The 15,725-nt window shown below is 28.5% G+C and overlaps 1 protein-coding gene across 3 annotated transcripts; it reads right to left on the bottom strand.

The window, feature by feature from the left end:
• Nucleotides 1-4,348: 4,348 nt before the first annotated feature.
• On the bottom strand, nucleotides 4,349-9,389 carry LOC130820998 (uncharacterized). Of its 3 annotated transcripts, none has more exons than XM_057686588.1 (4): nucleotides 8,675-9,389; nucleotides 5,695-5,856; nucleotides 5,319-5,508; nucleotides 4,349-4,867 (listed from the first exon to the last, which is right to left on the bottom strand). In XM_057686588.1, the coding sequence occupies exons 2-4, from the start codon at nucleotides 5,776-5,778 to the stop codon at nucleotides 4,548-4,550; spliced, it is 594 nt and encodes a 197-aa protein (XP_057542571.1). In that variant the 5' UTR covers nucleotides 5,779-5,856; nucleotides 8,675-9,389; the 3' UTR covers nucleotides 4,349-4,547. The 3 variants fall into 3 exon arrangements, with proteins under 3 accessions (XP_057542571.1, XP_057542573.1, XP_057542572.1); XM_057686590.1 differs by having other exon boundaries at nucleotides 4,349-4,846; nucleotides 8,675-9,350; XM_057686589.1 differs by lacking the exon at nucleotides 8,675-9,389 and having other exon boundaries at nucleotides 5,695-6,580.
• Nucleotides 9,390-15,725: the final 6,336 nt, after the last annotated feature.

Raw genomic sequence — 15,725 nt, 5'->3', positions numbered from 1 at the left:
TAATATATTATATTGGATGTTAAAATTGACACTTTTAATTTTAAAACCTGTTTTTTAGCTTTTGTATGGACAAATTTCACGGTAAGATGAAAGAATTAGTTAGTAATTATGGTATTAGGCGTTACAAGATTTGTTGTAGTTTAAATGAGATGAGAAAGATTATTTAGTAGTTATCATATTAGGTGATTGACGTTTTCTACTATAAAATAATTGAGTCTATCATAATTCAAGGGTATTGCCAAAGGGTTAACTGAAATTTTATGGTATAAAACTATTAAATAGTTTAAATTTCTGATTTTGAATTATATTCTCATTATTAAAGAAAAATAAATAACAAGTCCTATTTATAGAAAAACTAACAGAAATAAAAAACTAACACTTTTCTAAAAATAACCTAACAATTTTTTTTTTAATAAGATGAAACTAGAAATTAGTAAAAAACTAAAAATAATTATTATTTTCTACGATAGGAAGAAGATGTTTAGGGTCAATCAACAAGTTGAGCCCAATACATTCATGTTTAAGATGTAAAAATTATGCATTTGGATATTTTATATAGTAGGGATCTAACATAGTTGGTAGTAATTTGCCATATAAAGAGTAGAGATCAAAGAATGTTTAACAAATAGTTGTTGGGTATTGACTGTTGGTTGTTGATTTTTTAGTTGCTTGTTTGATTAATTAAAAGTATCAAACGTTTTTGTTTGCTTCAAGTTAACTAAATAACTAACTGTTTTGGTAGATATTTGGTAAATATTATTGCTTTATTTATTAAAGAAAAAGTAAATGAAAAAGTCAAATTAAAAAGTTTTTCATTCTCATCTGATTGAAAAGTCATTTACCAAAACACTTTCATACTCTTGAATCGTGATCCACATTTATCGACGTAAGGCCAACATATTGACATATATCTGTACAAAAACAAAGATACACTCACTAAGACCGTTTAACTAACTAATTAATCCTCAAATAAATTATAAATACACTTTATTATTATGTTTGAGGCCCAAAACATGTGTTTTTTGAAAGCTTTTTGCCCAATTTTATGATGTTTGTGACCCAAAACACATTAGAAAGTGATCTCTTGGAATCAAAATTGCTAAAGGGACTTTTGAGTAAAGGCACACTTAATCAAATGACATGTTATCAAACATTGATTGTGGGCTCATACAAGTACAATGTATTTAGATGCTACAAGTGTTTTTCCTTTTTTTTTTTTTAATAATACTTCCAAATATAAAAGTATTTTATAGATTTGATATACACTATTTTAATATGTAGTAATTTAATAATAGCAAATATAATTTAATGATTTTACTTGTCAAGTAAAAATAATTTCTATTTCTCCCGCAAGAACCCATCCTTTTGGAGGATAAATTTTGTGCGTGCATTTCTTCGTGCCCTCTTCTTTGTGGGGGCACGGGTATAATATGTCTGCTATCCTCCTCACCAAAATCCTAACTTGTTCGACATACTAGATTGTTGACTATGCCTATGATTATGACTTAAAAATACCTCTTAAATTAATTTATACTATAATAGTGTGAATCAAATCCATACAAAAATTTCTCCTTCCAAATAATGTTTTCTTATTTATATATACTTCTTCCGTTCTGTTTTAGTCGCTACATTTGTATGGGCACGGGTATTAAGAAAAGTGATTGACCTACACTGTAGCTGATTGTTTACTTTATAGAGTATAGTATTTTATTATTATTATTGAAAAAGAAAAAGGAAAAATAGGTTGTTAGGTTACTTTATAGAGTATAGTATAGTATTTTATTATAGTGTATAGAGTATAGAGTAGGATAAAAATAGGGGTAGGTAGAACTTTAAATGATTGTTTTATTACTAATAAAGAAAATATAGCAAGTAATATAAAATTACAAAAAATAAAAAATATAGCGAGTATTATGAAACGGAGGAAGTATAAAAAAATATTTATGAGCACAAAAATTAGAGTACATGCTGGAGGAGTTGAGGTCCCCCAATCGATGGAGTACGACAAATAATTATAGGAGGACAGGGAATCTTCTGTTCCGACTAATGGCAGACAGACAAAGAATTGAAATGAACTGTATCAGGCTCCTTCATTTCTACTGTACTGTATGATTGACTCATTAGAAAATTCAAAACCATATGGTTGATTGGATGTTTATAATGGATTATTTTTTGTAGGATTATTTATCAATCGAATTAACTTTATGCTAAAATTAAGTATTACTTTTAATATAGTAGGTTTTGATCTAAAATGATAACGTGAAATTGAAAGTAAGAAACGATCGAATTTAGATTATAATGGAATTTGATTTTATATTTTGTATTTTTCGAGTCGGATTATAACCCATCGATTTTTATTAAATTCGAGTTGAATAAAAAATTAGTAGGTCTACTTATAAAGATGGAAGCGGGTTAGGTTGTCACGCGGGCTGCCCATTTGCCCAAGAAATGTCGGAATGTCATTGTAAAATTGTAACACCTCAGGCTATCAAATAACTGATGACTATCCATAGAGGCTGTTGACTGGCCCCACAGACCAACACAAGTCTTTTCAGCGCACTTGGCCTCGCTCCAACCCTAACCCTCTCCGACAATTCACACCCGATCCTCTTTCAATCCACAAGGCGAAACATATTGTCTCTTAGAAAGTGGTGCTTCTCATTATGTGACCAACGACCTCCACGCCCTCTCTTTTCATGCTCCTTATGATGGAAATGAAGAACATATTATTGGTGATGATACTTCTCTTCCCTTATCCCTAAACATTTTATCTCTCTCAAATTTATGACTTAATAACAATATTCTAATCAATTTTTCTCTTCTTATTTTCTTAATAGGGACGTATCCACCTAACAAAACTTTACTTCGAGGCCTTCCTAGTGGTGAAATATATGAATGCATCGCCTTACTCTCATGTTGCCGTCTTGGCATTATAAATTAGGACATCCGTCTAATAAAATTAAACATCTTGCATCGTATTTTATTTATACTACTAAGAATATTAGTCATTGTGATACACCTTGTAACTCTTACAATATCAATAAATCACACAAATTACCATTCTATCAATTTACTATTTCTTCTCATGCACCCTTGAAAATTATATTTTCTAATATATATATGGTCCTCTTTGATTTTGTGGATTAGAATAAGTAAATAACAATAATATTGCCATAATTTTAAAATGCTCCATAGTATCTTTTATTTGAATAATAAAATAGACTGAGTAAATAAAAAATAAATACAATTCAATTATGAATTTTATCGGATAAAAACGGCATGGTCAATATATGAATGCATATATAATGTTAAATTAATGAGTAGATAATAAATAACTGAATAACGTGACTTGAGTTGTGAATCGATACCATGTGACACAGGGTCACGTTGGTTCATGCTATTGGTTTAGCCGTATATCTCGTATAGTTAATAATTTTTCCACTCATCATTAAAATTTAATTTTAAAAGAAATCAATCTTTATCATAAAAATAACAATAATACAATATTAATTCCAATTAATTAGGGTTAAACTCACCAAAAAGTGTTGTTAGGGAGATTTGAACCTCCGACCAGTTGTATAAGAAAGCAGTCCATTGAACCATAGTGTTTGTTAGAGTATACTAGTATAAGATATTCTGGAACATCAACTATGAAATTAACCTTTTAGTTGAATTAGTTCCTTGACATAATAGCAAAAGCCTGCGTGATAAGGTCACGAGTTCAAATCTCAATCATGTACCCCTCAAATGTAAGTGAAATATTTTGTACCAAGTACGTATGAAAAGGACATGTACTGCATCCACAGTTCTATCCCAAAAGGTTCTTGTGTGAGAGGACCATCAGCTTAAGCTTTTGGTTAAGTTCACAGGATATGTTATATATTTTAACATTATTAAGGAAAAAATTATGAAAAAAATTGATAATATTATTTATAATATAACTTTATATAATTTTTAACCATAGATAAATAAATACATTAATTACGTTGAAAATTGAAAGTTGGTATAGTGCAAATTTGACATGAAGTAAGTAAAAAATATTGAGGAAGTATTGATTATCATACTATAAGTTGATTTTGTTTAATAAAATAAGTTATATACGTTGGTTTCTTATTTAAAATTTAAACTTAATCAAACTTATTTAATAATTAGGTTGCGTAGACTTATTAATTAATTGAGTTAAAAATCTCAATTCAAATTTACTTATTTTGGATTAAATTCAAATGAAATCTTATCAATGAGCTTGAATTTAAAATATTAACGATAAAAATAAAATTGAAATTTAGTTAATTTTCATATATTTTTAAAATCAAAAACTAAAATTTGTGTCCCCACACTAAAAAACATGTGAATTACTAATCCATATAGTAGTAAGATTAATAAGCTGCTCATTTCATCAACATTTAAAAACTTTTTACAAAGGCCTCTATGGGTGCCTGATCTGTCAAATCTCCATTAGTCCAAATAAACTAACAGTTAAAAAAAAAAAAAAAAAAAAAAAGGCTCCACACAAACTAAAATATTATCCTAATGATCAATAAACTCAGTCAAGTCAGTTTCAAGCTCAAAGCTTGGTATAACCATGGCGGATTACTATTTTGTTGCCCATTTGAGAAACCGGGTTCCATACCCGACCCTTGATGAGGAAAACCAGCCCACGTAATTGTATTGTTCTCCTTTGGACTTGTTTTCCGGGTTTGACTTGACCCGGTTGAAGAAGATGATATGCTTTGACCCGACTCGGATTTGCCCATTTTTCGTCTTCTAGGGTTACAAGATGATGGTCCTAAGCTTAAAGTTAACTCGATATCACCCTCTTCTAACATCCTGATTTTACCATTTGATTCTGCAATATGTTCTTGAGCATCTGATGATAATAGAAATTGAATGTAAAATTTTAATCCAATGAGAGTAAATAATTGTGAAATACAATGTGCACACACTTTATAAGTTAGGAGATACCATCTACAACAATATGACAATGGGTGGAATGCCTTAGTATAAGAGATCACGAATTTGCATTTCAACAACCCTTTATTTATAATGAAATATATATTTAGCGCTAGGTATAAAGAGGTATTGTGCTGAATCCACACTTAGTCCAAAGAAACTCTCGTGTGAGGGGGTGTATTAGAGTATATAATATATTATGGGTCTCAGCCATTAGTTTAAGCTTTTAGTTGAGTTAGTTACTTGACACCAATAACTTATAAAGTGTGTACACCATCTTTAAATCATGAATATGGGATAAATTAAACTATCCTAACATCCCATGTTAATATTTCCATTAATGTTTGATTTAACATTGATAATTATACCTCTTTGTGGTTTTGGTTGTTGTTGTAGTACTAATTGTTGCCGATAATGATCAATTGTTGAGGGGTTTTTGCTGCTCTCTAATAAATTATAACGTTCAAGATTTTGCTTCTCCTGTTGTTGTTGTTTGTTTACTCCAACACTTTCCATAAGCATCTTCTGAATTCTATACAGACGATGTAGTTCATTCACCTGTATTTTCAATTTACCATAATTAAAAATATTATAAACAATAGTTAAAAAATACATAATTTTTTGATTTTTAATACTTGCTATATTTAAATAGTAAAATTTTATTGAATAAACATTTTAACAATATAATAAAAAATTAGAGGAAGCTAACAAGTTTATTGTGAGCTAAAAAATTGTTTAATTTACCTGTTCTCTGAATGTTTCCTCATGCTTTAACATTGCCATTCGCATAAGCTCTTTCTCATTATTGGACTTTAGAGTCTTCTCCATTTGGTTTGAAAAGATCAGCAAGTCTCTTCCAAATAAATATGATTGTAAGCTAAGACTTGAAAGGAAATCTTGTTGTTCCTGAATTATAGAGAGAGGAAGTTTTAGGTAGGAATTGACATAAAGAAAAAATTTAGATTATAGTATAACATGCTATAAGATTCTTTTAAGTTTCTTCATTTTAATTTTATTTATCTGAGATTTTTTTTTATTAAATGGACCAAATTTTTAAGAACCGAGAGAATATATATATAATACATAATTGGTTGGTTCAAGTGCGAACAACATGACAATTTACAAGGAAACATAGTAAATAGTAGGACTCTATTTTGGACCTCTTACGCAAGAGATTTGGTGTACCTTATCTTGTCTAGTTTTGGATTTATATTATTATTCATTCACTTTGAATTAGAATAAAAAAAAAGATATTTTGAAGAAAATAATTATAAGGAGATCGAAAATTAATATGTGTGGATGTGTATAAATATATGAATGAGATTAAAATAAGTTAGTTAGTTTGTTTTCAAATAAAAAATAATGTAAAATAATTGAGATAACTCAAAATAAAAAAATAAATACAAATGAAGTGAGACGGATGGCGTCAAGGTTGTTAAAATTGAAATTTTACTTTAAATCGAAAGCAGCTTTCACAATCGGATCGTAAAATCGAATCGTAACATCGTCTGATTCTACAAATTTTGCAAGTTTAAGACGTAATTGTTGTTTGTATTTATTGTTGAGATATTTTCAATGTAAAATACAATTAGATTCATTTTTATCTATTATTTTTTCAATATAATTCATAAAATATCTAATTCTTAGTTGTAATTCTATATCATTTAACAAAAAACAGACAAATTAACTTAGAGTGTAGTTAGTCTACACAAACCTAGACAAATAGAGTGCAGAGATTAATTTTCACCACTAAGAAACTTTTAGATTTAAGTGCATTACAAAAATCACTACATGTAGGGTTGGGGAAGAATGACTTAAAAGCTTGAGTAAATATGAAAAGGAGAAAAATGATGAGAATAATTGCAGAAAATGACAAATAAAGGTGAAAAGAAGATGTGAAAAGATGTTTTTTCTAATTTAAAAGTATCAAATAGGTCAAGAATTGTCACATGATCTATAATATTTAAGAATTGTCGCTTAAAATGCCCATTTTACCGATTTTAACCAATTCTAACAATTTTGCCAGCGATTTTACCTTGGACCGATTTTAACCCCGATTCAACTCGATTGGTGCAATTGAAATCGTAAAATCGTACGATTTTACGATCCGGATTGCGATTTTAACAACCTTGGATGGGGTAGATCCTTAATAATTTCATGTTATCATATCACTTGTAATGTATAAATCAACTTTTTTTCTTTATTGAAATGAAGGCTGATTAATCACTGAGAAAAGTAATTGGAAGAATTCAATAGAATAAGGATCTCTTCTAAACGAACTTCTTTTCTTGATATAAAGGGATAATGAATTTGCGGATAAAATTGTTTGTATAGCTAGCATTTAATTAAAAGGATGATACAGAATCAAATGCACACTAAAATTAAAGAAATAGTATATTACTTGGTAGTTGATCAATCAAATTATTTAAATATGTTTATCAATATAAAGATAAAGAAGTAGAAAAAAGGAATTTTCAATGTGTCATAATATGTTAGGATTACCGAAAGAATATGTATTTTCTAGTCACTACCAAGAAAATCCTTCTACCGACTACTCAAAATAGACGAAAATTAATCGATATATTATTCAAGTCGGAAATCAGTTGAATTTTCAGACAACATCTAACAATCAGAAAATTAGTGGGAATTTTAGTCAGAAGTCAGTAAGAAAGTCTTTTTCTAATTTTACCTCAAAATGACAAAATTCTGAGTTTCTGACCATTTTTCGACTATTTATTAGTTGAAAAATAGTCGGAAAGTCTTTTTTCTAAATTTTATCCCAAAATGACAATTTTTTTGATAAAATTTCCACCTATGTTTCCTTAAAAATTTCCGACAAATACAAAGTAGTTGGAAATTCAATTAAAAATTTTTAACTCTTAAAATTTTAATCGGAATATTCAATCAGTGTACCTACTTTGTTTGTGTGTAGACCAAACTCAAATAATATCTTCCACCCAAATAATTGTAGGGGCCATATACATTTCCAAATGAAAATATACCTTAGGTTATATGGAGCTTGGTAGCCAATTATATAAGCTAGCTAGTTTAGATATTTTTCAGGTACGTAACATATCACTTTCACAAGTTTTAAACATACACACTCATAGAGTATCTCCTTTTGATTCTGTCTATCCTTATTTCACTTTCAAATTTTTGTATCTTTAATTTTGCATGCTTTTCATCAATAGTACTTATTTATCAATTGTGGATCTTATCGATGCTTGTCTTCTAAACCCCCTAATAATCTAATTGTATAAGGTAGTACAACTCTATAACTTTGAGGTTGCTAATAATTACTCATAATATGTTATTATTATTATCAATAGTAATTTCAAAAAGACGAAATAAATAAAAAAAAATAATAAAATTTATTGTCTTGATCAATTACTTTCGTTTACTTCAAATTATAGTGCAAATATCTAATTATTGTAAGGTTAAAATTGTTTATTTTTGCGCTTTTTTTTAATTTATGGTTTTATATCCTCTTTTAATCTTATTGATAAACTTATTCTCTCCATCTTAACACTTTCACAATCAATATGATTAATCTTGATCATAAGGGTATAAACTAAAAAAGCGAAGAATCATATGAAAAGACAACAAATATATTTAACTTAGTCAAGATAAATATATACAAATATATTTATATATTTAATAGGAGTATTATTTTAGTAATAAAGCATATACCCTAAATAGAATAAGTACATAATAATTTTCTAACCTTTGAAAATGTCTTGGATGTAGTTGATGAGGAGACCTGATCAGAGAGCAAGCTAGGTAGATTGTGATGATGAAGATCAGACTGAGTTAACTCAGAGTTTATAAGATGATAATTATGGTGGATGACTGAGTTAACTGAGTGAGTTGAAAGAAGAAAGTAAACAAAGAAATTATTCCTTTTTGCACCCTTTACTTGATAGTGAAAGGATTAGATCACCTGATCTGGAAGCAAAATCTTGAAGGATTATATAGTAGTGGTAGGAAATATAGGAAAGTAAAAAAAAAATTTAATTTTTTTTAAGATAAAATATTTTTATGATGTAAAGGATAGAATGTGTTTGGGTGTTTTTTTTTTTTTTTTTTTTTTTTGGGTAAAATTGGGAATCCAAAATGAATGGAGTATCTAGCACAGAAACCAATAAGCTAAGGGAGTAGCATAATATAGTTTGTTATTGTTGTTGAGTTTGGTAGTTTTGGTGTTTCAACTTTTGGGTTTTAGAAGCATGCCAAACAAATCCTACAAGTAGTTTCCTTTAAACCAATCTAAGTTTAGATTTAAGAGGAAGAGATAGAGAGAGAAAGAGAAAGAGAAAGAGATAGAGATAGAGATGGGGTTGACAGTACCAGCAAATGCTGCAGCTTGCAGGCCTTATTATACCCTCCAAAACTCCCTTTATTAGTTTAATACTAGTACTTACTTTCCTAGATATACACATATTTTAGGACTTGGATCACATTATCTATACTATACCATATAGGACTACGCTCCTTCTTAGTCCCTACCCTTTACATTTTTTAATCGTGGGATATTATTTTTATTTTTTCTTTCTAGGGCGGTGCTATTCATTACAAAGCTAATTATTACTCATTTGTCCCTCCAAGATTAGAGGTGTCATTGATCCGGTTATTGAATTGATTTTGAATCATGTTTTTTGGATTGGTTAAATTGAGTTTTGTGTCCATATTAATTTTTATATAATTGTAAATTCATTTTTAAGTTGAGTCAAATCGAATTCGATTACAAGATCGGGTGAATATCAGATCGTCGGACCTGTTTTGAACACCTCTATCTAGGATAGTTGCAGTAAAAAATGTAATATTTTTTATGAAAAAATTAGACATTTGGTAATAAGAGATAGAATGAAGAAAAGTCTGTCTTTTGAATAAATTGATTTTTTAACTGTTAAATTTTATTGTGCCAACCTAGGAATAAGATGAATAAAAAGAGGTAAGAACTTAAAGTATACACATTTTCAAAAAATAAAATAAATATATACATGAGATATAAAGATATGTTAAACGTGTAAATGGAAATTAAAAAATGAATGTGTGTATATAACAAATTCGTGAGACATACGAAAATGAAAAATAGTGTATGTTTTACTATTTTTACATTTTAGTTTCTTTTATATGTATTTTACTGGATTTAATTTCTCTATTTATGTAAAAGAAAATTAAATATTTTTAATTTATATTAATAATTAAATACATGTATGAAAAAGTCCATTTAATTTTCTTGAACCTTTAAATTAAAGATATACGCATAATTAAATAGGATTACTAACTTTAATACAATTAGTCAACAAAGAAAAGGAAGTTGATTAAGGGAATTTTTAAGGCAATAATTATGGAAAAATAATAGAATCCAGCTTAATTAGCAAGACGGCCAATTGGAGAATCACATGGAGGCAAGTATTTTTGTATATTGTATGTAATCTGATACAGTTGGCTGATGAATACATACATAAATAATTGGTAGATTATAAGTACAATTAATATACTTTCTCTTATTCATCTTAAGTGTCTTATTTTCTTATTTAGTCAAATTACCCTGAATTATTTCTATTTTCGGTATGTTCACTTTATCAATTTACTCAAACTAAACTTAATCTTTTTACACCTTTATATCTATTAACCCTACTTCACTCCTTTTAAAATTTAAAAACACTATATTTTTTTTTACATATGATCTTATTTGACCATCTAAAAAATTATAAAAAGTCAAATGAGACGCGTTAGATGAATAAAAAGGATATTATTTATGATAATAATCATAGCAATACAGAGAAACAAAGTTAAGGGTAGTGGATGAAGACCAAGTTAGTGGCATCAGCCGACGGGCCCGCCGACACATACATCCTCACCGTACGATCATATTAAGATTACCTCTTCGAATTGTCCAAAAGTTATAACTCTGGCCACAGGATCTTTAGATGTAATCCAGCATTAGCTTTTGATTCCTCACATATTAATATATTCATTAAATTAATTAATTGCATCATAATATAGTTTGAATTTTGATTAATAATAGACTTGCCAAATCGGACACTCTTACAATTAAATTTTTTTTATTTGAGGATTTTTCTGATGATCTTTCTCAAGTTAAATTACTCTTTGGCAGCATCTCCTTATAGGATGGGTTGCCGTCTTTTTTTCCTCCCTAGACCCCTATCATAATTTATATGAGCGGAATACACTGGGTAAGTTAATGTTAATAATGATAAAGATGATGATAATTCGAGGATTAGGTTACATAATCCCTACAGATAAGGTTATGAGTAGGCTAATAGCCAATGATTTTTCGTATACTTATATTAGAATATATACGTATTTCAAATTGTGTCACTTTAAAGTATCGTATCATTAGATGAATTCAAATCGGCTTGTCATCCTTAAGGACTAGTTCTATATTAACTAATTTGATATCTCTAATTAATAAGGTTCTTTTGTTATTTAAAAGGGTTAATGCATAAATAATATAGTTTGATTAATAATAGAGTTGTCAAATTGGATACTCTAATAAGTTTTTTTGATTTGAAGTTAAAGCTACAAAATTCCTACAAACAAAAAGAGAGAATAAATTAATTCTGTAATTGCATTACGACTAGACTAACTAATCCATGATTCTTTGTATACTCAAATTAAAATAATTAGAATATAAACGAATTTTTATGGTTGGATCAATTGAAATTGGCTTGTCATCCTTAAAGGAGCAAATCTATATTAATCAATTAATCAATTAATTAATTAATTAATAAGGTTAATTTAGTTATTTAAAAGGGTGAGTGCATAAATAATGGAGGGGTTATACTTAAGCATGATGGGAGGTAATGAACTAACTAATAGTATGATGTAAGAGGTGGGTCTTGGTTGGTTGGATTTTAATCAAATATATCCAGGCATAATGATTGTGGATGTTTAATTGTAGCATGTGGGATAGATTACTAAGAAAATCAATCTTAAGTCCATGTACTTTCTAACTGGCATCCAGCTTATATTATGGAATACTTTAGGTTTTATTAATTAGATTATGCAATAAGAATATTTATACATTATTAGATTATGGGCTATATTTTCATGTCACTTAGATTTTACATATTTATGGAAAAAGGGGGACATGTATGTCTCCAAATGCATTCATGTATTCAAATCACTTTCTTTTAGAAATACCTAATTAATTAAGTTTTTATTATACCAATTTCAATAATCATCCATGTTCATAATCAAAGTTAAGGTGATTAGGAATTAAATCACTGAATATTAATCTTTACACATTTAATTAATTTTGTAAGATCAGATATACTTCATCTGTTTCATTTCAAATGTCCCATTTACTTTTTATATGAATGTCAATGTACAAATTTATTACTTAATAGCGATAATTATGTATAACTAAAATTATAAAAACTAAATATTAATAAACCTTATGTTGACGCGAATCAAACAACATCTCATTTGACTATGTTTTAATGCATTGATTAAGAAAAAAATAAAAATTAAGAGTGATTGATGAATAGTAACCCAAAAAGCATATGAGATATTTGAAAAGAAATGGAGGGAGTATATTTTATCTATCTTTTAATTTAAATGTCATTACTTTAAATTTATAATTGTATATATAAATTATTTAGTGACATTTATTAGATTCTTTAACAACATAATAAAAAAATCATACTAAAGTTTATCGCGACATTGAATCTAATGACATTTCTCATAAATGTTACTATATACTATAGTGACAATTACATATGTCACTAAAGGCCAAATAAAATATTACAAAATCATTTTATAGTTGAATTCAAAATAAAAACTAACAGTTATTACTCTAAAAATATAAATTAATGACCTTTTTTCAATATAATTGAATATAAACCTGTAAAAATTAATTTTATTGTTGTGAATTATTTTCAAAACTCTTATATAATTTATTCAATCAGAAATTTTTTTAAAAGTACATACTTTTTATGTGTAGTGATATTCAGTCAAAACGTATGTATGTTAATTACTAGGAGTAAAATTGGATATTATATTTTAGAATAAAAACACACATAGAACATTAATAGATGATAATATTCTGTATAGTAATAAGGAGGATGCCGTACAACTTGAGCTTATCCTGGGAGCAATTTCAAAAAAACAATTGTAGATTACTAAATCTAGTGACGACAGAAAAATACAGCGCACTTGATTCGCAGGATAAAAACATTGGAACTGATCAGACCTTTAACTTGTTCCTTAAGTGGTCCAATTCCAAACTAACGTATCATACAACGTTTAAAATTGACTTGACATTTGCAAGATTTTTTATTGAATTCAATTTTAATCCGATTTTAAATACTATAAATAATAGTGTCAATTATAATATTTAAGGTATCAATATTAAGTCATTTATCGAATGTCACTAAAATATCTGGTGACATTTGTTAAAAGTGTCATAAATTAAGACTGAAATATTAAGATAATACTTTAAGAATGGTCACATTTTAATAAAGTGTTAAAAATATTGCTTCACTATTAAACCTTTTTTGAAGTGAAAATAAATTTAAAAATTATGTAAAAATCAATGTATATACAAGACTTAATTTAAACTGATCCAGTGTCACATAATTCACTAATTTCCTCGAAAAATTTCTAAAAAGCAAATTATGGTCGATTTTAGGTTATTTTTTGTCATTTTTAACAAATCGAAATTAAATACTTCCTCCGTTCCATGATACCCGCTACATTTTATATTTTTGGCAATTTCATATTACTTGCTACATTTCTGTTTTTAGTAATAAAACAATCATTTAAAGTTCTACCTACCCCTATTTTTATCCTACTCTATACTCTATACTCTATACTCTATACTCTATACTCTATACTCTATAATAAAATACTATACTATACTCTATAAAGTAACCTAACAACCTATTTTTCCTTTTTCTTTTTAAATTAATAATAATAAAATACTATACTCTATAAAGTAAACAATCAGATACAGTGTAGGTCAATTATTTTTCTTAATTCTCGTACCCATGCAAATGTAGCAATAGTATGAGAACGGAGGAAGTATGTGACAGTGTAAGGACTCAAAATATTTGCTTATCACAATTATTCATATATACTAGTATTACCTTATTTAAAAATTTTATTAAGAAAAAAGGAGAGAAATGAAATTGTGAAAAATAATAGTAAAAGGGATGTTCACATGCATGTAGGGCTAAGTTAGTGCAGATATAGCGGCTATCGAGATAAAACGACATGAAGAAGAATGCACGCTTTGCCGGTGGACGGAGGCGCAGGGAAACTCATATTTGTGGGAGTGGGTCCCACCACTATTTGTATTTTGTGGGCCAGAGTTAGAAAATAGACTTGAGTGTGCTCTTAAAAGCCTGAGAGTCAGCCACCTTTGCTTTGCTTTGCTTTCTGGTCCCTATATTTTCAACTCTCATGGGCCATGACTCATGACTAACAAAGTTGTTTTAAGTGATTCAGGAATATTAGTAAAGGAAGAAGCAGACATATTTATAACTTATGAGTCATGACTATCCCCCACCCTACTTAAAAAGGTTAGGGAAAGTAAATTTTTATTTTTCTCTTTATTTAATTTATTAGAATCTACATGTTATAGAATTGTGTCACTATGTTTGAATCATTCACAATATCACTATATGCAAAAGGCAAATATCTATACTACTATGCACAAACTTTAAAAAAAAAAAAAAAAAAAAAAACACAACTATGCACAAGTATACACATTTGTCCTGTTGATGTTGCTAACAAGGACTTTAGCACTTGGTTGAAGGTATATGGGAAGATCCAATTGATTCCTTTGCTCGCAAGTAATTTGGGTATCGACATTTTGAAAAAAAAAAAATCAAAACCATCTAAGAGATAAGTAGTGTGCCAAATGACCAACTACATTACCAAATTTAATTGAATTTACGTGTATTCATTAATTAATACCCTCTATTAACCGCTGAACTTATATTCGTTAATTTATATAGGTGTGTTTGTTAATTGTTCGGTAACTTTTGTTAAATAATAATAACAAAAGTTTAATTTTTTATTGTAAGAAATTTTATTTTGCAATTAGAATGATGACAAAAAGGTGTTTTGTCGCCAACTTGACGATAAAAAGGCGACAAAAGTACATTTACGCGACAAAAATAGTTGCAATAGAGTTTTTTGTTGTTATTTTTATCGCTAAGCAGATTTGGCGATAAGAGTGATGACAAAAACCAACTGTTGTCATTTCCTTTTTTTTTTTTGTAGTGTGTGCAAAACTAATGAGAAGTTGATATTGGCATGGAAGGAATAATACTTATCCAAAGTTGTTGACCAGCATGATAAAGTAGGACAGCATATAGGCATTAAACTTGTAAGAGTCATTGCCAAGGGCACCATTTTCACTTCCTCTTTCGAGCAGCAGCTCCTGGTGCCTTCTGTTGCTCTCTGTCTCAGCTGCAACAACGAGCCATTCATTTGCTCGAACGAGCAACTGCCTGCTGCATGCTATTGTTTTTTTTTCTTCGTTGTTGCTTTGTTCGAGCAACACTTCAAGCCATGTCTTGACTCCTTCGAGGTATTGTTCCTCACTCTTAGTGAAGTCTCAAATGCCCCATGTCAAGCACCTCATCGATCGTTCTATACCTTAAATCAACGCAATTCGGGACATCCTCACCATCTTTTTTCAATGTGCAAGACAAAGCATGTTCGACTATATGCTTAAAGTTTATATTATTAAGAATTTTGGCACTTGCGCTAACATAAATAAATAGATAGGTTTT

This window comes from Amaranthus tricolor, chromosome 8, assembly GCF_026212465.1.
Source record: "Amaranthus tricolor cultivar Red isolate AtriRed21 chromosome 8, ASM2621246v1, whole genome shotgun sequence".
NCBI classification, from domain to species: Eukaryota; Viridiplantae; Streptophyta; class Magnoliopsida; order Caryophyllales; family Amaranthaceae; genus Amaranthus; species Amaranthus tricolor.
The sequence above is the reverse complement of the archived record's forward strand: the minus strand, read 5'-3'. Positions and strand labels throughout refer to the sequence as shown.

Coding starts and splice junctions, on each gene's coding strand:
- LOC130820998 (XM_057686588.1), bottom strand. CDS start 5,778: ATGGAGAAGACTCTAAAGTCCAATAATGAGAAAGAGCTTATGCGAATG. Junction 5,509..5,694: donor AGGAAACATTCAGAGAACAG/GTAAATTAAACA, acceptor TTGAAAATACAG/GTGAATGAACTACATCGTCT. Junction 4,868..5,318: donor ACAACCAAAACCACAAAGAG/GTATAATTATCA, acceptor TATTATCATCAG/ATGCTCAAGAACATATTGCA.